At 38.4% G+C, this 21,090-nt stretch overlaps 1 protein-coding gene across 2 annotated transcripts in view; it reads left to right on the top strand.

Annotated features, from left to right (window-relative positions):
- CDH12 (cadherin 12) overlaps nt 1–21,090 on the top strand; it is a 370,514-nt gene that overhangs the window by 338,069 nt on the left and 11,355 nt on the right. For both annotated transcript variants that reach the window (XM_049824048.1, XM_049824047.1), the window contains exons 9-11: nt 11,439–11,575; nt 18,949–19,070; nt 20,584–20,701. In XM_049824048.1, coding sequence (XP_049680005.1) covers nt 11,439–11,575; nt 18,949–19,070; nt 20,584–20,701 — 377 coding nt within the window. The remainder of the gene's footprint in view (nt 1–11,438; nt 11,576–18,948; nt 19,071–20,583; nt 20,702–21,090) is intronic.

Raw genomic sequence — 21,090 nt, 5'->3', positions numbered from 1 at the left:
CTGTGTAATGGTCTATTTTCTCCAAAGGAGCAAAGTACGATTTGTTTGCACTGATGCTACTCATTCCAAATCAGGTAGGCTACTGACTGTTAAAATCACTAATCCTTCACCCTCCTGACTGAAAACACAGACGTGTGCAGACATGTATGAAGGACTGTGAACCCAGTCATGTAGTAATGCAGAAGATTCAAACTGTATTTTTTCATGTGGAAGATTGTGTGTTACACAAAAGGCATGAAGATAAGCACAGACACAGGACGTTCTGACAAGCAGTGTTTGCTCCTTCTCCCAAAATGTAGCACTTCCATCTGTCCCTTCTCTAAAGCATCACTACCTGATGTGCTGTACAGTTAAGATTCATTCTGGGAAGGCTGGAATACAGCTCACAGGATATCAGTCTGAGAAATTCTGCTGCTGAACTCCTTTGGAAAAGGGGACAGGGGAGTACAACAACTTACTTGGGTTTCTATCAAAATAATAAAAAAAAGCTCTGCTTTTTAAGCCACAATATTTTAACAAATACAAAGTTATCCTTCCACTAAAAGACTAGACACATTACTTCAGTGGGATCTTCAAAAACAGTCAGCTTAGACCATTACAACAGCTTTACAGCAGTGCTGTACCTTTGAAAATCTCTACAAAAGCATAAAGAAATATGGTGTTTTGAGTAACATGATGAAAGAAAAGTAATGGTAAAACTGTCAGAAATATTTTAATAGATCATTAAATTGAGGGTTGTATTTATTTTTAGGTGTGGCAAGTGTGATGTTGTATAACACGAAAGACAATTCTGCCACCTATATAGCATCGCCCACACAGGCATCTCTGATTTTTGCTGCCTGTGAACAAAGCAATGCCACTAAGACCTTTCCACCTACGTTCACCTTGTTTTTGTGTTGTTATATGGCAGTAAAGGCACTTAGAGCAAGATAGACCAACTACATTGGCTGCTATTTTTCTGGTTGCTTCTGAATATGCAATCTTGAGATGCTCATTTCAAAGCAGCGCCCATGAGAGGGTTATTGGCATCAGTTCTGCAAGTACAACTAAACCCAATTTGTGAGCAGGTTAGGTTAGAAACCAGCTGAAACCAAACTACTTCTTTACAAACTGGCCCATTTCATTTTAAAAGGAAATCGCATTTGGGAGAACTGTAGGACTAATACTGTTTGGGAGCAGGGAGGGAGGTGAGGGTACGAGATGAGATAACCACTTAACCTGGAACAGCAGCAGAAGCCCTTTTGTGACTGTGTCTGACTGGGCACTTAGAATGTTAAGATTTAATGGCAATAGTTAGACAGTAGTGAATGGCAGTGCTAGTTCCTTTTTGCATTTCAGCTAGAGTTTGGTTTTTGTTTATTGAGGCTGTTTGATTGTTCATTGGGGTTTTTTTCTTCATTCCTAGTATCCCCTGAAAAAAATAAAAAATTAAGTATTGAGTTTATTATGTATCTGCATGGGTAGAGTTCTTCTGGGATCCAGCCGTTATCCATGGGATTACCCAAAGGATAAGATCTGACAACAGACCAGTCAGGGTTTCCTCTGGTTTGACCCCTAACGCCTCAGCAGTGGTCTGAAGATATTCAGCAAAGGTACAGAAAGCTTCTGCTCCCATTAGGGGAGATGGCTTAATAAATTATTTAAACATATAAACAAAAAAAGGCAACCTAGCAGAACAGCATCTGCCACTTTGGAACGTTACCATGTCCTTTACATTTGTTGGTTAATGACAGGAAAATTTTACAGCAAAACTTCAAATGTTATTTTGCTGTTATTAGCATTAGATTTTTCTAATAACTCTTACCATGATGATATCAGACTATGTTTTTATGTGGCAGTAGATAATTTTGACTGGATTTACTTCCTCCAAGCAGAATATCACAGTATTAAACCCAGGTAATTAAAACTAGGAGTTCTGCACAAGAGAGGTCCTGTTTCTTTTCATTATGTGAAGAAATTTATTTTCTAAAATATTTTTGATATTCAAAGTTTTATTCCAGAAAAAGTATTTTTTTATTAAATATAGCTATATTTTATATATGTAATAGTTAGTATGCATAGAGCACAACAGTTGCTGGGCTGTACAGTGTAAAGGGCACAAAAAACATGAGAAGGAACCCTGTGGTTGTATTAACACAGGACAACATGAAAGATATGCGAAGACTATTGTCTGCTACTGTTAGGCAAGTAGTGTGTTACACCTTAATTCATATTATCATGCTGCACAGGGGAGAAAAAAGGGTGTTTATCTTTGCTGCTCTTGTAAAACCTCGTGAGACAGCATTTTTAAGTTAATAGAAAACCACAAGACTCAGAATCAAGGGTAATCTTTAAATCGAATGAAGGTATGAAAAAGAAATTAAAGTAACTTAATACTAATTCAAGTGCTGCAGCCCTGAGGAAGACTTTGGAAATCTAACTATCCTATTTAGCCCTAAAAGCAGATTACTCAGATGACTCTATCATTTAGCACAGGAAAATAAAATGTTTTGTTACATCTAATTATACTTGTTTGAACTTAATAGCTTCCCTAAACATGCATGGTATATAGGGGACTCATTTTAAAAATTCTTGATTGCACCTTTAGTAAAATTATGGCAATCACTCCTCAGTGTTCACTGGAATGGAAGATACTTCCAGTAATCAGCAGAAGAGTTCAGCACTTAATTTGAGAAGAACAATAAAGAACTGACTTAGTGTTTCAAATATGTACGTATCTACATACACTGATACAATTTTTTTGAGTCTTACACAATGATAACTCAGTCAATGGATCATCTTAAGAATTGCAGGAAGGAAATTTCAGTGGCAGGGTGGGATTTTAGAGGACACAAATTTTTTTTGCATGCTTCAACACATTACATTCTCTAACATTTTGATCTCAGGCTTGACTTGAAGTCTGAATTTCTTGTTTCTCATTGTAGGAGTGATTTTTCTGTTTCTCTACTTTTTAATAACTGCAATCTTAAAAAAAAAAAAAACTTTAATGTTTATATTTTAAAATATTTGGAACTGCATCTTAGAGCAGATTTGTAACTGAGTATGATTAGCATGGTGATACTGTTTCCTGTTATGTATCAGAGTTTAGCCTTGCAGGGACTAATAGGATTATTCAGTCCATCTTTCTAGAAATTTCCCTTACTGCACAGTCTCCATTACTTTATCCGACTTAGCTTTGTAGTACCAAATGACAGAACTCATATCATCCCTCTTGTGTGCAGCATAATATACATCACTGCCAGAAAGATTTTGCTGCATAACATAAATTTTCCCTTTCTTAATTTTGTCCCTCCGCTTCTCTGTGCTGAACAAAATAATACCTTTCCTTTCTCGGTGTTTAAGCCCTTCAGCTATCTGTAGACCATTATCATGTCTCCCTTTTTTCATCTCTTATCCATGCTAAACATATTTTAGTTCTTTTAATCTTTCTTTATAACCCAGAATGCCTAGACCCAAGACAATTTTGCTTTCTCTTCTGTAAACTCCCTCCAATTTGTTGATATCTATCTAGTGACATGATGCCCAGGACAAAATTCTGTTGTAGAGATGTCATTTTCTCGACACCTAGTTATATGCAGTGTTCCAGCCACAGCACATGATTATTCTACTCATGAAAATTCCTTTGGACATTCAGGTAGACAAATCACACGTAAAGTCTCATTTGTATTCTTCCAGTCCCTCACCCCTTTTGCCACTCCTGCTTTAATATTTCTTTCATCTATTTAATTATGTATGTATTGGAATTACAAAAAATCCTAACTGATCACAATTCCCAGCTGAATCTTATTATCTTTCATTTATATTTCTAATTTTTTTAGGCTCCCATCTATTATTTCTGATATGATGGGTGGTATTTAACTGTCCCAAGTTGGCATGAACTCTGAATTTCATTTACCTGCAGTTCAATATTTCAATAAAACTTAAAGTGAATGCAGTTTAAACAATTTAAGGTCACGTACAGAAATAGTGATCTATCACATTACAGAAAATTGTTATTTCATCCTTCACCTTTCTTTGCAACATTTTTCTCCCAAAACCCAGTGTTCTATCTCACTAGGCGCCAGAGTAAGAAACGTGCTTCACATCAGCAGAGCGTGAGTTCAGACAACTTGAGATATTTTTATGGAGCACCTCTATCAACCAGGTTATTTGTCTCTCTCAAACTAAAAAAAATCAACAGGAATTTTTGAGGAAATGTTTATTCTGCACAAAGGCACAATGATCAAAAGCCATAAACCTTCAAATGCCACATTTCTGGTTGTGCTGAGCTCGTATTACCACTGCCTTTTTTAACTTGAGCATACTCCTTGCAATGAGGCACCAAGTAATTTAATAAGAAAAAGAGGAATCACTTAAGTCCATATCTTCTGAAGTCAGTCACTTAGCTGTCTCTGAGGATCTTGGCCTACAGATCTGGTATTTTACCTGATACAAAATGTAGCCTTCAGTCACAGGAGAGAAATTACCAGGACAGTTATCCTTTCCCCCTTTGAAGGGCAACGTTGACTTTGTCTTATGGCTGTTGTTGTTGTTCCCATTTCTTCCCGTGATCTTTCCCCCTCAAAACAGAAGTCTGTGTTTCTGTGAATTCTTTCATTCCCTTAATCATTTAAGATTCAGAGTCCAGAGTAGCTAATTTGCATATATTAACATTTCATACATATTGCCCATTTGCTGCTTATCAACAGACCTACTTTCAGTACCAATTCTCTCAAAGCAGTCAATCTGAAACCTCTCAAGAGGGTCGTATTAAACCACTTTCCAGCACTAAAATACACCAGCGATTCAGCGCGGACTCAGCCGGTCTCCTGTACCTCAGCTGACCGAGTTGCCTGAACCGAGACCGGCAGCACGACCAGCCCCTCGGGGGTCTGCAGGGTGACACGAGGACTCCCAGAGGTGCCTTCGCCCACTTGAGAGCCGTGGGCACCTCCTCCTCCCACCACCGACCAGAGCGGCTGGGCAAGGCTGCAGCGCTTGGGGGAGATCCGGAGGGACTGGTGACCCCATGGACGAGCACCTTCAGTGAAATGAAACTTAAAAAGAGCCCGGCCAGTCAAGAAACTACAGAAAGTGAACGGAAGGATCTTTCCTCTTTCCAATATGGTTCAGTTACAGAGAAAGGCATTCGGTACATACTTGTCGTTGGAAAAAAAGGTGGGTTGGAGAAGCACAGTTGAAAGCATAGTTTGTCTTAGAAATGGTGCTTCTTTTTATCCCATTACGTAAGGAATTATCTTACATCTAAAATGCTTCATTCCAGTGCTTGGGTTTGACAAACTGTGGCTAGAGTAATAAGATGCTTTCTAAACTGGGCTTGGCAGCCAAATCATTCAGAGTGTACACAGAAAAATCTGTGGTTTGGGTTTTCTTAGATTCACCATCTGGGTCTGCCTAGGTACAATTTTGCAATAGAAATTGAAATACAGACAAAAATATTTATGCTGATGTGGGACAGATGATGTAGACTCTGCATCAAATCTAAAAATTGAAGGAATGCACACACCCCCACCCCCACCCCTTTTTGTTGTTCAGGGGTTTTCTTTTCCTTTTCTTCTTTTAGGAGGCTGGTTGCAATTACTGTTACCTATTTGTGGAACAATAAAACAAAAGGGAAAGCCAGTAATTAAATGTTAAATGCGTTACTGCTCACTGAATTGGATGATTCCTTTCCATTTTCATGCCAATTCCAATTGAATAATGTGCTGTACTCCTTCAAATGATTTTCTGTATGCATGCTGTTGCAGCAGGAGCAAATTTGGTCTGCATGCCTTTAGCTTAATAGCATCTCTAGGGGCGTGATCCATGCTCCCCTTCCCTGCTCACTATACAAACAGTGACAGAGGCTGTAGACAGTATCTTTGCTTCACTGTTCCTTTCAGCAGCTTGAGCAGGTCAGAGCTCTTCTCCTCATGCTTACTATCACTGCACCATAACTATCATCTGTGTTTTAGCACTCTTTAAGATTTTACTTCTGTGGCATTTGGCCTTAATCCTCCCAGTCTAGCTTTGAAGCAATCTCCTCTTCCTCTGAAATACACACTATGCCTTACCTTGCTCATTTCCTGACTTGAATTACGTGGTTGTAGTATCAGGAACAAGTTTTAAGAACTGCATATTCCATTTCAGATGGTTAGAGTTTAGCCGTGTTAGCAAGTGCTCCATCTATTCATCTTTCAGGTCCAGTATCAGAAAGAAAACTTTCTGGAAACAAATATTTTTTCTACAGATTCATAAGTCCCCTCATGTGTCTCACAGGCAGTGATATGACAGAGCTACACAAGACCGTTCCTGCTTGTGCTCTTACTTTTTAGGAGGTATGGGTGTATGTAAGCAAGGTATTGCAACTCTGCTCCTTTAATTTGTCTCTGAGACCTTTGAGTCTAAAATGACGTCAAAGCAACTTGTCTGAGACCTGGATGCTGGTTTTCAGTATGGAGGGATGTAGCTGTCAGCTACACGAGACTAAAAGCAAGGATAAATGCACTGGGGTGCGTCTGGGCTAGGAATGCACAGGAGAGCACTTAGACTTTGATATGACCCAGCTTTCACCATGCCAACATTGTGCAGCTGGCAAATTTTTCTGGTACCTCTTGATTCTCTGTTAGTTCTTCTTCCTCTACATTTATGACATCCTTTTCAGAAGAAGACCTGAGAGTGCTTCTGTCACTGGAATGATCCCAGCAACCACAACCACCTCCCAAGAAGGTGTCCCTATGTTCTTTAAAAGCATAGAACGAAATACTTAGGCCAATACTTTGCTTCTGTTGTTCTTTGGAGGCAGTAAAACCCTATCAAAAGAGAGCTGAGAAAAGAAAATGATACTGAGCACCGATGGTGGCTGCAATATGTTTTAGCTGGTGGATATATCGAAAGAAAATTTTATAATATATGGGGGTGTGTGTACATGGAATGCAGTGGAGATTTGAGTATGAAACCATAACAGCTTAGGTTGTTCATTAGGAAGGTAACACTAGCAAGACTAGAATACTCAGGTGAATTTTGGAAAACAGAAAAAAATGGCTATTACCTTGTAAAGGACGTTGTAACTTTCTCCTAAGGTCCCCTTTTTGAGCTAAGCCCAAGCTGCAATATGCCTTCCTCTGCAAGTTTGGGAACAGCTGGTGACATCCCCACTAAGGACCAATGCATGGGCAAACAAATGCAAACTCTGCATTGCGTTTAAGCAGCAACTAAAAAAAGAAAGAAAGAAAAAAGAAAGATGGTAATATGTTGTAAGTTGTTACATGCTGTTAGACGATTCCTCTGTTGCATTGTGTCACCACTGCTGTCTCTATCAAGACAGAACAACAAAGAAAGTCTTTGGCAAGGTTTTTAAACTTTTGGTGAGGATGGACCCTCGCTGTTCCCAAGGCCATCTGTGCTAGGCAAGGGAAGTCTTCCCTTCCACATTTTTAAGACCAAAACCGCACCCCAAATCCAGAGCTTCACAGCCTCCTTAGCATCCTGCCACATCCCATCCCTCCTGAGCATGTTGTCACGCATGTTTCCATAGCAGCAGGACAGTTGTCCAGTTCTTTTATTCATGGTATATCAGTCTGAAGCAACTACAGTTGTCTGCTTAACGGCTCAGAGTTCCTCTTATCCTCACAAGGGTGATCTGCTGTCACTCAGGTATTCAACAGCGCTCCATCAAGCACTCTGCTATCTATCTTCTGTGCTGCAGCTAGAGTTGACACAGGCTTCCCCACTGTCCTCCGCTCTTCGAAAGATGAGCCCTCTTTCGGGGGAGTGCTCTGTAAGACCCCATAGGCTATGCAAAGCCTCACCACTTAGCCAAGAGGAATGCAAATTATTCGTGGAGCTCTTAAGACGGCAGCTTGTGTCTTTGTGAATGCTCTGGATGAGAGTCCTACAGACTGGACTCTTACCATTTTATAAATCAAATATTTCCATTCTGGCTCTTCTATCCTACTTGAGGTACAAATATAGCTATTCTTGAGAAGACACAGACAGCATTAGCAAAGGTATATCCTTCCACACTTATCCCACACACCCCTGCCTTCACTAATAAAATCTGGAATACAGTCTTCTGCTGGGAAGAATATTCAGGGAGACATACAGTTCAAAGTTTCTTCCCTGTCAGTGAATATAAACTATATATCAATGTCCTGGTACTCAGAGTTGCCAGGCAGGCCTGTTCAGATCTTTTGGAAAAATAATACTGCCGTGTCCTGTGTCAACAAGTAAATTCTCCCTAACTTTTCAAGGAGGGAGCTGCCTCTTTGGATTAGTACAGTTATCCATGATCTGTCTTGCAGGCACTCTGAGCAGTCAAACAAACCAACCTCAGTTGCTTCAAACTGCTAGACCATGACTAGAAGATCTAGACAGCTGTCCTAATACCAGTATTTCAACAGCATTCCTCTCTGTGTCACAAAATCTAACAAGAAATGTCAGGCTTTATGTCCCAGATACCTGGGTTTATCTCTGGAAAGTTACAGATTTTTCTGGTTGGAGACCCTTTTGCCATTTGTTCTGTTCTTGAACACATTTTTTCCAAGTAAAAGACAAAGCTCAGGCAATACTATTGGCCTTAGAAAAAGACTAAGTGTTGCTGTGCTGCTTACAAAGAATCTTACAGTGAGCATCAGACTGTATGAAAGAGTGCTTTTGGGCTGTAAAAGGAAACGACATTTCTTTTAGGGCCTCCCTGAAAAGCCACCCCCCCTTTGGGGATGGCCCCAAAATTTGCCTTTGGAAAGCAGCCAGATGGGGTCCCATTCACTCTTTTATGAAGCCTTACAGACTTCCTGAAGTATTTGGGAGCAATGCTATGTCCAGAAGAGCCGTCTGTAAGAGGATCTTCTGCCAGATATGTTTTCATGGGTACTGCACATGGACAACCAATGAAAGGAGGAAGAATGGCTTCTTGTTTGCAGTTTTTCCTGTAAATATCTCTATTTTACACAATACATCTCCAATACTTCCTCCCACTCCTCTTCCCTTTGTAGTCTAATCGAATATATAGCCTCTTAGGATGAGAGGAGCTGAAACGACTGGCTGTTCCACCCCTAATTTTACTATATGTGCAGCACGTGGAGAGGGAAGGAAGGGATGACTTCAAAGATAATGCCAAAGTTAAAAAAAAAAAAGACTACCAATACTGGCATAATAGTTTCCACAGTGTTAACAGAGGTGAAGACAATGAACTTAGAAGAAGTGCTACAGTTCTGTTTTTATCAAACTGTTCAATTCCCACAGATCCCACTCCCAGGGAAGCCGAGAGGAATCCTGCCATTAGTCTCAGCAGGAGTAGTGCTAGGCTTGCAGTGCTTGTTGCGGATTTCGATCCTGCTGATGCTTCTGTGGACTTCGATCCTGCTGATGCTTACGTTTAGGAGTAGGCATTCTGGGCTTGTGCATGAAGTTAATCACCTGTGTGAACGCTTGCAGATAGACTATCAGATTCTGATCCTACAAATACTCGTGCTTGAACTCAACTTCAAACACAACAGTGTTCAAACTGAATATGTTTTCTGGAGTTTCAAAGCCTGCTGGTGAAGGAGGCTATCACCTACACTGTGCTTTGAATTAGGTCCTGTACTTTCTTCACTGGCTCATACTGTGGTGTGTATGGTACTTAGACAAAGCTAATCTTCCTAATGGGAAAGATAAGCAAAGTTACTTTCTCATGCTCTGATCCCATTTATTTGTGTGTGGCTGCATATTTAATTTTGGAAGAAATTATAATCTATTAAACATGCAAAGCCTGAAAGAGTAATTTTACTGTTCCTGAAAGAGTATGTCAGTATAATGATATTTCTAATAAATGGCTTATATATTTTTCATAATTTTTATGTCAACCAAATTTTGAACAATGAGACCAAAATTACAAATGTGGGTAGACGATATTATCATATTCAAGAAAATGTGCCTGCTCAGCTGTGTAAAAGGATACATGCTGCCTTCAGCAAACCATTTCTGAGGCTTTTCAGACAAAGCAGTGAACTGGTAATGATGCCTGTCAATTGATGAAATAGCCTATTTCATCTACAGATAGGATTTTCTTGTGATTCTGATTAAACAAAATGTCTCCAAAGAAGCATGGTACCTTATTTGTGATTTTTTTTTTTTTTTTTTTTTACTATTCAAGTCTTCCTGAGCTATTGGCATTCTTGAGTCCCAATCTGAGAGATTTTCTTTAGAAATATGCCATACACCCCTTTATACCATTGCTTCCTTCTACAGCAGTAAATGCAGTGTTTATCATTACATTCCCTATATATTCTTCCCATAAATCACACTAATCAGAGAAGGAAATACAAGCTTTTAGTCTTATTCTCACTGGTTTAAATGCAATGAGGTGTCACAGGAATGGTCCTCTGGCCTTTATGATCTTCTAAATGTACTTGGTTTTGGGTGCCATTTTGGTCTTATTGCCTACTGCTCACAAATAGCTTTCTCAATTTCATCCTGCCTAGTTTTTGAGAAACATCGACAAGGTATGAAGAGACTAACACAGAAAAGGAAATTAGTAGCTGGCGGTACTGCATCAGAAAAATTATTATTCTGTTATGACTACAAACAGTAGCATCAAATGTGAAAATAGACTTTCAAATCAATTAGCATTTAAGGGAAATGGGTTTGGAATAATTATCAGATTGCTTTTAAGCAGCTATGTTTACAAGTGCATCTCCGCTTTCTATTAAGTCCTTGCTAGGGAAAAATAACAAATAAATACACATTTTGAGTTTTGAATCTCTTCTATGTTCATATTTCTTGACAAACGAAGGCTCAGGAGAATAAAAAAACAACAGTATTGCCCTGTTCCTCATAGCTCCAGTGAAATTGGAGGTTGCCTCTTCTTCCCAAAGGCAAAGAGCCTTTTATTGCTGCTATTTATGTGGGGGAATAAGCACGCTCTTCTCCATCTCCCATACTATGACTCTGCCAACATCCCTGAGGGACCTTTGAGTGGCCTGTGCCAACAGCCCCTGTACGCACACCAGGACACCTCTTTGCAAGCCCAGGGAGGCTGCTTACAGCCTATTGCAGCTACAAATGGATGTAAAGAGACCAGATCTGATCCACTCTTCATCGCTATTCATACCTTAAGCACTATTTCACATATCTTTTCTTTTTTTCCCCTCTAAGCCTATTTAGTGCTTTCCAAAGTGACTGGTATAAGTGATCAGGGTCACAGAAGATGTGCATCAACTTCTTGGGAGCTCAGAGTTTTCAAATAATCTGAACACCAGAAGTACTAAATCTTTTATTATATCCCATTTTCCCCTGAGCATTCCAACTCTGCAAAAAAGAAATAAACAAATCATTCTTTATTGTCTTCTTCCTGCAAGGATGGTAATAGCTAGGAAGAGAAAAATAACAAACTTGAGCTAGCTAGACTGCTGTTTTGATAAATGAGTAATCTTTGCAGATTTGCATCTACTTTGTTTAATATTTTTCACATACAGATACTTCATCGATTGGAAGAATGATGTGGACAGCTACTTTACAATAGATGCTACTGAAGGAACCATTGCTACTAATGAAATACTGGACAGAGAAAGCACAGCACAGTACAATTTCTCTATAATTGCAAGTAAAGTTAGTAAGTATGACACAAACTGAATTAATATGCTAATGTGGTATTTTTTTCAGAATGTAGTGCTCAGGCATAAATATGCTGTGAAGAGTGCGTGTATTGCCAAGAGATTATTTAAGAAGGCTCAATAAATATCATTTTGCCAGACTCACTGTGAGGCTAAGTGTGATGTTCAAACAGCCCTGTACAGTAAGGTTTTTCTAGGAGCCCTCATGTAGGCACAGTTCCCTCAGAAACTGAAAAACATCTTGTCAGCATGAAGAGCATGAGGAGCTGTATGGAGGCCTTCCAGTTCTTATTTGTGATTTTGTAATTCACTCCCTATGAAATTAGGTTAGTCAAACAACAGGTCTGTCAATCTGCTTTTTTGAAGGCAGAAAAATTTAAAGACTCATTAAATTATCAGACAGAAAGTACACTAAAATTGAGTCAAGACTTAAGGCCCTAAATGAATCAATCTGTGTGCTGCATCTCTGCTCTTGTGTTTTCTCTCTGCCCGTTTTTATGCCTAAACACTTGTTTTCTTTTCCTATATGATTTGTGGTGGGGTGGGGTTTTTTTCATTTCTTGTCTTTGTGTCCTCTCCTACATAGCTTTTTTTAAAACAATAACTCCTTTCTTCTGCTGTATTATGTAGCTGCAGCTTTCTTCATTGCCATCCTTCTGTGTAGCATTCTTCCTTCATGATCTCGTCAAACCGAAACTCTTGTAGGCGTATACCACCCTTTGAATACAGGTCTTTTGATCACTCAGCATTTGTGTAAAGGCCACAGAAGTCTTCCTGTTGACATCAATAGGCTGTAGAAGAGGACCCCTACTGTATTTCTTATTCATTCTGTATTGTTCATGTGTCCAGAAATGCAAGTTTCTAAAGCAAAGAACACGTCTTCCTCAATGTATTGCTTGGCACTGAGTCTTCAAAAAGTAATACATGCTACTAACAGGAAGAGAGAGATTTTGGAAGCAGAGAAGGTATACGTTATTTAAAATAAATAAATGAAAATTCTCAGTTGTAGTTATTTGAAAAAGAACCATGGGCTCCCTCCCTGGAACCTGAAAACATAACGAGGACACCAGTCAAATGAACACTTGAATTTTATCTGTATCTTGGAAAAGGAATACACAAACAGAGGAAACTAAACTACCACAAGGGATTGAGTACATCATAGAGATATATGTGTGTGTGTACATTCACAGAAAGTCCACCAGAAGTGTAATTTGTTTCCAGAGAAACTGAAAGGCAGGTAGATGCAGAGGGGAGGTCTCGTAATAGTCTATGTTTCAGCAAAGCTTAACTATTTGGATTTATTGGTGGATAAAGTACATTTGAGATTTGTAATTTTTTTCTGCAGTAAGGCAACAGTTTTAGTAAACTTGATGTGAATCTCTTTATTATTCCCAAGAGTAATTAAAGCTAGCGAAAACCTCCAAGTTTACTTGTCTGTGCACCTTCCCAGCACATATATAGTAATATCATGTTTATGTAGAGCTGTAGCAGGTAGGCTATATTATGACATTCCCAATTTTAACAATTGCCTAGTTAAGAATCTACACCTAAAACATACCTGTGATTCATTTCAGCATACCTCAAAATATTATGCATTGACCATTATCCATAGCATTAAAAACAATTGCCTTATCTGTACTACACCAGTAATTGGCAATATTTTGGAGGATTTGAGGTATACTAACTACTAAACTTCATATGCAGTTGTCTGACTGAGAGCTAGCACAGAAATAAAGGCTGGGGTTTGAGGGATGACACACTGCATGCAACCGAAAAAGGTTAGAAAGAAGAGAAGAAAGCATCTGAAGAAAAAGGGGGGGGGGGGGGGGGGGGGGGGGGATTACTATATTTGAAGAATTTCTGCTATTAAAAAAATTGCCACTTTTCCAGTGCTGACATAGAAACACTGAAATTGCCATCTCTTATTAGAGAAAAAGTGCATGAACAGTGCCTTGACATATACATGATTACCTAAGGACAGTGGCACAGTATTGCAATTAGTTGCATAAACTTGCCTCAGGAATGGACACTCTTGTTATCTAAGTACGTTCAGTTCTCCATGACCTTATCTCATTAAAATAAACAGACTCCAAACTAGTCATATTAAGTTCTGTTACCTAACGAACTTTATAGCTAAAATATGTATTTTGCTTTATCAGTGTGAGAGAATAACAACAACCACCCCCCCACACCTTATAGACACAACCTAATGGTCATTCTGCAAATTATCTTTTCTTGAACAGGCCAATTATAAACAAAGGCCACCAGCTTTATCCGCATCAAGTCAGAGAGAAAAATATATTTTAAAGCAGTTTTGCCATCATTCTCCTATATGTGGAAAATGATGGAAAGGTCATGGGCAGGCTTGCCTGGACTCCCTGCCTGTGCCTTAGTCCTGGGGCCTTCTAAGTGATTGTTCCCCTTTGTTCTGCTGTAGCTTCAAAATGAAACCCTGTATGAATCACAGATGATGCTTGTGTTACATTTTTTGTCACAGCCACTAAAGTCTTGAAATAATATTATGACTTCTGAGCTATCAAATTACCTATGCAACAATGGCATAAACGGCATGCAGGTTAGATAGCTAAATAGAGCCGCAAGCAATTGATAAATGTAAATGTAGGTATGGATGTATCATTTAGACTTTTCTTACAAGCTCATAAATCTGACTATTATTAGCAATAAAGCACCAGAAGTTATAATTTTTAAAGGAATACATTTCAAAAATGAGGCAGAACAGAATTAACTTGTGTTTACTAAAGTAATCTTTGCTGACATCATCTATTGTAGAGGGGGAAAAAAAAAAAAGTCTTATTCAAAAGCCTGGTTCTTTGGAAATTTGTAAATGGTTTCATGTCCAGTGTCCTCATTCTGCACTTATTTGACATATAAAATGTATATATACTGAGATTATTCTTCCCTGAGCTTCAGGTCCTACCCCTTCATCCCTGCCTACACCAGACAAGGTGCAGGTTGGCAGCTTGAAGAGAGGCAGAATTTGGACCCTTAGCAAACAGTTAATTATGAAATCTGCTTGTCCTAGGCTTGCTTGTATAAACTTGTATGCTCACAGCCAGGGAAGTCCTGCCTACCCAGCAGTAACACAGTAGATCTTACATACGGACAGTAGCTGCTGGTTCCACCTAGGGAACTGGGATAAGGGAAGTTATTCTACTCAAGTTATGCAATGACCAACTCTGACCATGTATCATTATACTGTGATTTTTATTTCTCACCCTGAAAAATTTCCAAACATCTGATCTAAACACTGTCTGGGAATCTGTCTCCAAATAGCAGCGGAACTGACTCTTGAGAACATCTCAGAGGCGTACCCAGCATGGAGTGATGGGTAGCCAACTGTTGTATTTAACACAAGACACCATAACTTTATTCTCGCTCTTGTTACAGAAGTCTGTCCCAAAGTAGAGATCTTTTTAAGTGGGAGCTGGATGATTGTTCTGCTGACACATGGGTGATGACAGATGTGAAAGCAGCTGAATGCAGAAGGTCCTTTACCCATCTGTAGAAATAAAAAAATCATCCTCTATATAGAACAAAGTGCATGAACAGGGAGAGGATGTTTCAGACTCGCGGTTTTTTCCCCCATTTCGCTTCCCAATTTCTCCATACTTCTTTTCATTCCCTGACTATATTTCATTGTAGTTTTTTTTCTTCTTAGAACTCAACACCCTAGTAGCCTCCATGGTTGCTGTTTCTGAACATTTTTAAGCCCACAGACTCCGTCCAAACTAATAAATTATACATGGCTTGCGTTCATTTCAAGCACAAAGGCCAGCTGGCACTGAGTAGCCTATTTCTATGCCATTAAGCACTTTTACCTTCCAAACAGGGTGCCCATATGTAAATCGATTCTTTGAGAGTGGTCCCTCACCCATACTAACTCCCAGCACATGCATGTGAATTGTCCGCAAGACCACTAGTTGCCCCAGGCTAAGACTGTGCCAAGGGCTGCTGTAAGAACATAATGATATAAAAAAAATCACAGTCCAGTGCTCAAAAAGTTCCCCAGTGTGCTGCTTAATTACCTACTATGGAAATGGTTTTTGCATCTTAGAAAATAGGAAATAGATAAGATACATAAGATCTTATTTCTGCCTTCCTGTCCTGAAGACGCTAGTTAAGGTTGAAAATAAATATAAAGTAACCATAATCCTTCCTGTCCAAATCATTGTCCCAACTCCTCTAAGTCTAGGCATGAATTTTGTAAATATTAAAGAAACCTCATCTTAAATCTCAAGATAGGGTTTATCTTCTGCTGCATACCATAACTGGGGTTAAGGAATCACCAGTTCTCCTTAATGGTGAGTATCTATTTGCTCAGATATCTTGGATTTCACAAGTCCATTAGTCAAAGTATTTTACATATTTTCTACACCTGTAATATCCTTGAACCATGAAGATGTTAACAGATGATGGTAGTCAAGCAAAAGAAGGAAACAGTGTTGTCACTGTCTTAAAGACAGGAAAACTGAGGATTGAAGAAGCTAATTAATTTGCCTGTATCTTACAGGCAGAATTGAAACCTGAAATCAGTTTCTTAATTCCTAGGCTAATGATTTAACCAACTTGTCGTCTTCTCTGTGTAATCTTGGTTCAGAAGGCACGAACAGATGTCTTCAGTGACTCACTCACTGATACCAGCATGCACGTCACTACTGTGCTCACCAGGCTCAAAAAGATTTGATTTTGAGACAGGGAGCAAACAAAACAAAAACCAGAAAATGGAGGTCAAGTCTGCAAAGTGGTATTTGAAATGCAATTCATCATCTTCGTTCACATCAAGTATTATAGGTCTTTGTAATTATATATGAATTCAAAGCTGTATACAATCTTCTTCCTTTATATACAGTTAAACTGATACTAGCACAAACCAGAAAGAAAATGAATCACATAAATAAAGTGAAATCCAGAAGTAGGTCCATCTTCTGCTGTAGTAATTCTGTTTACTTTCATACTTGATTTTTTGCTGACCATTTATGCAAGGTAAAATTCTACCTTGCTGAAATACTTAGGAAGAAAAGATTTTTGGCCTCTAATGTATTTTTCAAAGAATCATAGAATATAAATCACAGACCATCAGTGAGAAATAAATTTTAAAAGTGTAGTCATATTTGTTTATATTTCCAAAGCATGCTATCCTATCGTGAGTTTGAAGGAAGGCAAAACATCAAATCCCTTTGTTCATTTAAAAAATATACAGTCTCATAATAAAATAGCTGAAAAAATCATTTATGTAAGATACTTCAAAAAAACATAGCCTAAAAAGACTTCTTATAGAAACTGATATATTCAATAGAAATTATCAAAATCAGCTAATATCTCCCATGGGCATGATGCATAAATTTTGAGTACATTCATTCTTTTACTGGAAAGGCATTGTTAACACATTACCAAAAGGAAACAAAGCAACATCTATGCCTGTACTTTCATGGCAATGCATTAATCTCTGATGTGTTTGGAGAATGTATCCTGAACTCCTGTTGTTCAGTGTTGTGCCTTAAAATAAACACACAAAAACTAAAGGAAAACCTGAGTTACTCCATGTGAGTTGCTGAGTTCTTTGCAGTGAGTACTGCTAGGAGGGAAGTTTTTTTAGGCTGTTTCTGCCAGTAACTGCGTGAACTTGACCTACTCAGGGCTTTTCTGATCTTTGTATATACTCAGGGTCCTGCCCTCTACTGACTAAAATAACTTCTTAGGACGTTTTTGTTTCCTATTATACAAAGGAACCAATTCAACTGTGAGCAAGCGATCTAGATTTCTTCTGGCTCTTTGGGCACCTAAAGAATCATTGCTAATTCCCAGCTGCAGGACCAAACTCTGTCTTCATTCCTGCTGCACAAGGCTTTCCTCCACAAAGATGTTCTGCAAGTAGGGGTGATGCTGAATTGGAAATGAATGAGGATTCAAAGAGATATTATTAGATATGTTCACTGTAAAATAGATATGTTCATAGGAAGGAACTACAAATATTGTGTGATTTGGGTAGTGAGTTTTGGGGTTGGGGTTTTTTTTGTAGATTCCAAGCTGAGTTAGTAGGGTGGTCAGTTTATCCACTACTTGTAAACAGGTAAAGCACACTTCTACTTGCAGCTGGTCCTACTTAACTAGGAAAACATTGGGGAATACCTTTTGGCTTTGACAAAGGCCTCTTGAAAACACTATATTTAGTAGTTCCTAAGAACAAGAAAGAAATCATTTACAATTTCTACAGTGCCACTATGAAGAGACTTTGCCCCTTGCTGTGTTAGCTATAAACAACTGAAACACAAAGGTTTATACAAACTTTGAAGTAAGCTAATGCAAATAATAAGAAGGGTCCATTGATGTCTGAAGATTCAAGAAAACCGTTCTTGTACTTAACCATGACCCCATGCTGTGACTCCTACACCACCCTGAGTCATAGCATAGATTTCTTGAATAGTTAACTGTGTCTGTATAGTGGCTGCCACTCATCTTAAATACAAAAGGAGAAAAGAATTATCCCTTCGATTCACCAGCTAAACTGTTTTCTATGTATCTGCTATCTCGCAAGAGGTCTCAGCGTAAAGTAAAAGAGAATATTGTCTGCTCTGTATTGAATTTGTGTCTCCTTTCTGTCAGACATTGCAATTGCGGATAAACTTGTTTATAAAACGCATCTAGTGACTGATGAAGATTATCTGCGTTGTAGGACAATGGAAAGAAGCATAATGTAAACTGATTTTTAGGATTTCTTTTGCACAAAAGTATTTGCTGCTCACAAATATTTATGCAGTTAAAGAAATACCTGTTACCACAGAGCCAAATGGTTTAACCACAAGTTGAATGAATGCTAGCTTTACATATTACACTGCTAAATTTACCACCGACTCTGTCTGGCTTTCAGCAAGATTTCTCTCTTTTCTCCATCTTCTAAATGGGTATGCTCCACTTACCTCCTTAATATCTTGAAGATGTAAACAGTGGCTAAGTAATAAATATTGATTTTCTGCATTCTATTGTGGAAAACAGAATTCAGTTTTAATCACTGGAAGCATTCTCCACACAGTCCATGAAAAGTGATCTGAGAAAAGTTTGCATCTTTAATTACAGGTACAACCTCAAATTCTTTAATTTATGCTCTGATAAACATAATCATGTCGATTGATTCCTTGCCCCATGAAGAGTAATGGATCAAAGTCTGGTACAAAACAATAAGAAGTTTGCTTCTGATTTCTCCTTAGTACAAATCAGAAATAAATGGAAGTCAAGGGCTTTTAGAAGTCACAGTACTGGGATCAAAACAGTTTATAACAGCTCATGGACACTGGTGATGACAACAAACATAAATAGTATTCCTTAATGCTTTTCTCCTAAAAATCATTTATAGGTAACCCACTATTAACCAGCAAAGTCAACGTTATAATAAATGTCCTGGATGTCAACGAGTTTCCTCCTGAAATTTCAGTTCCATATGAGACATCTGTATGTGAAAATGCCAAGGCAGGACAGGTATTTAAAATTTGTAATGCTTGCTATTTTGCTTTTTCTTTCCTTATTATTTATAGCAATAGAAATTTCTGGGTTTGAAAATGACATCATAGTTAGAAAGCTTTTACAAATAAAATGCCTGTGTTGGAAATACATTTTAGAATTCTGTTTGTTGACCTTTATGGTCTATTTATGGTCTATTTATTTTTATTATCCTTGATTATACGGGCCTGAGTCACCCTTCACTGTGTATTTAATAGCTATGACAGGAGAAAGAATCCCTTCCTTAAAGACACTTAAGTATAAGGGTAAAACCACAGTGAATAAATGGACACATTTCTGTATCCTGTTCTGAGAAAAAGAACCCTAAAGACAATCCTCTGGAAAGCTTGTTTTTATAAGCAGTTTCAAATATATACATATATATGTATATGGTATGCAAAACCTATTTCAGATTCAGAATATCACCTTATACCATGAGGGACGCCAGCATTAATAGAGCTGGCCCCAGAAGCTGTTGGCATGTGCTCCTTCTGCACAAAATTTGTGCAATTAAACACAGTGCTGTAAAGCACCAAGGCCAACCATCATACATATTAACAGCTAATACTGTTTCCAAGGCAAGGCTTGTAACTTCAGCTGTTTAACTTTGAGAGTTACTGCCAGCCGTGGAAGGAACATATTCAGCCTGCTGTGTAATGAGTGACTTCTCTTTATGTGTACGTAATACGTATTCGGTCCATGTGATTTTTATTGCTTTTATTATAGATTTGTCCATGACTTCAGATGATATTCCTTTCTCTTTCTTTTTTTAATGTATGTTTCAACTAGCTACCATACATCCCAATTTAACTTATAGTTTATCAGAGACCTTCAGTTTCTTATCCAGGCTCTAACAGTAGAAGGGGGAACCTTTTACCGGGAAGGCTGAGACAAGCGCTGAGCTGTCAAAAATTATAAATATTTAGATCTTTGAGACATTAAAAAAATGCCTTCCTTTTTAAAAGAACAGTGGCAATCCTACCATTTTAACTGCACTGTGCTTATCTGACATCTAGTAGGTAGGACTCTGGGACCCAAAAGTTCCTTTACGCCTAGATGGTGCAGACCTTTCAACCCTCCCTACTTTGTTTCGAGCTGTAAAATTAGGGTGCAGCTCTGTGAAGTATTACAGCATGTACCGGTCGTAACAGTGATAGTAGCAGATAAAGTGAACTGTCTTTAAGTAATCACTCACCTGAAAACAATCACTAGTATTTTGACAAATATTAAATACTTCTGCTATGAATGTAGGGTAAATCTTTCTGATTTCCTTCAGATAGGTCAAAGCGAGACTTTCTGAGACATCATGAGTTCTCTGGAGGCTAGAGTAGTCAGACTTCTTGCCTCCAATGTCCAATATATTAGGGGAATGAGAGTAACCCAGCAGGATTTCACTTTCATTGTTCCAATCTGATGTTCACTTTGCACTTCTACAAAACTGCTTCTTTAGAAGAGTGAACTGACTTCAGAATTAATCTTAATCTGGTTTCAGGTGATACAGACTGTCACTGCAGCAGACAAAGATTTGTCACCAGCTGGGCAAAGGTTTTCCTTCAGACTGTCACCTGAGGCTGCCAACAAACCAAATTTCACAATCCATGACTACAGAAGTAAGTTCCTTACCCGTATCTCTCTTTCAGAGCAGCAGGCCGTGATTGTAATGACAGATATGATTACTTTGTATTACAGTCATGTCTACAGACTAACTTTTTTTTATGACATTTCTAATTGTTAAACTATCTAGGACATATATTAATATAAATTCAGGTCTTGCACCTTTTCTCATTTTTAGGGGACAGGAATTGTCAGAACACCAAAGGCTGAGATTTCCCTACAGGCCTGCAAAAACACTGCTACCTGTTTTATTTTCTTCCTTTTATCATTCAGTATCTCAGGAAGAGCTCATATGCCAATGCAGGTATACCTTTAAACAAGGCACTATTGCTGCCTTGTTTAAATACTATTACTTTGCTAATTGTTTTCAAAGTACCCAGTTATT

The sequence above is a fragment of the Accipiter gentilis genome, chromosome 20 (assembly GCF_929443795.1).
Source record: "Accipiter gentilis chromosome 20, bAccGen1.1, whole genome shotgun sequence".
Classification (NCBI taxonomy): Eukaryota; Metazoa; Chordata; class Aves; order Accipitriformes; family Accipitridae; genus Astur; species Astur gentilis.
Note: the sequence above shows the minus strand (reverse complement) of the source record. Positions and strands in the feature narration are given on the sequence as shown.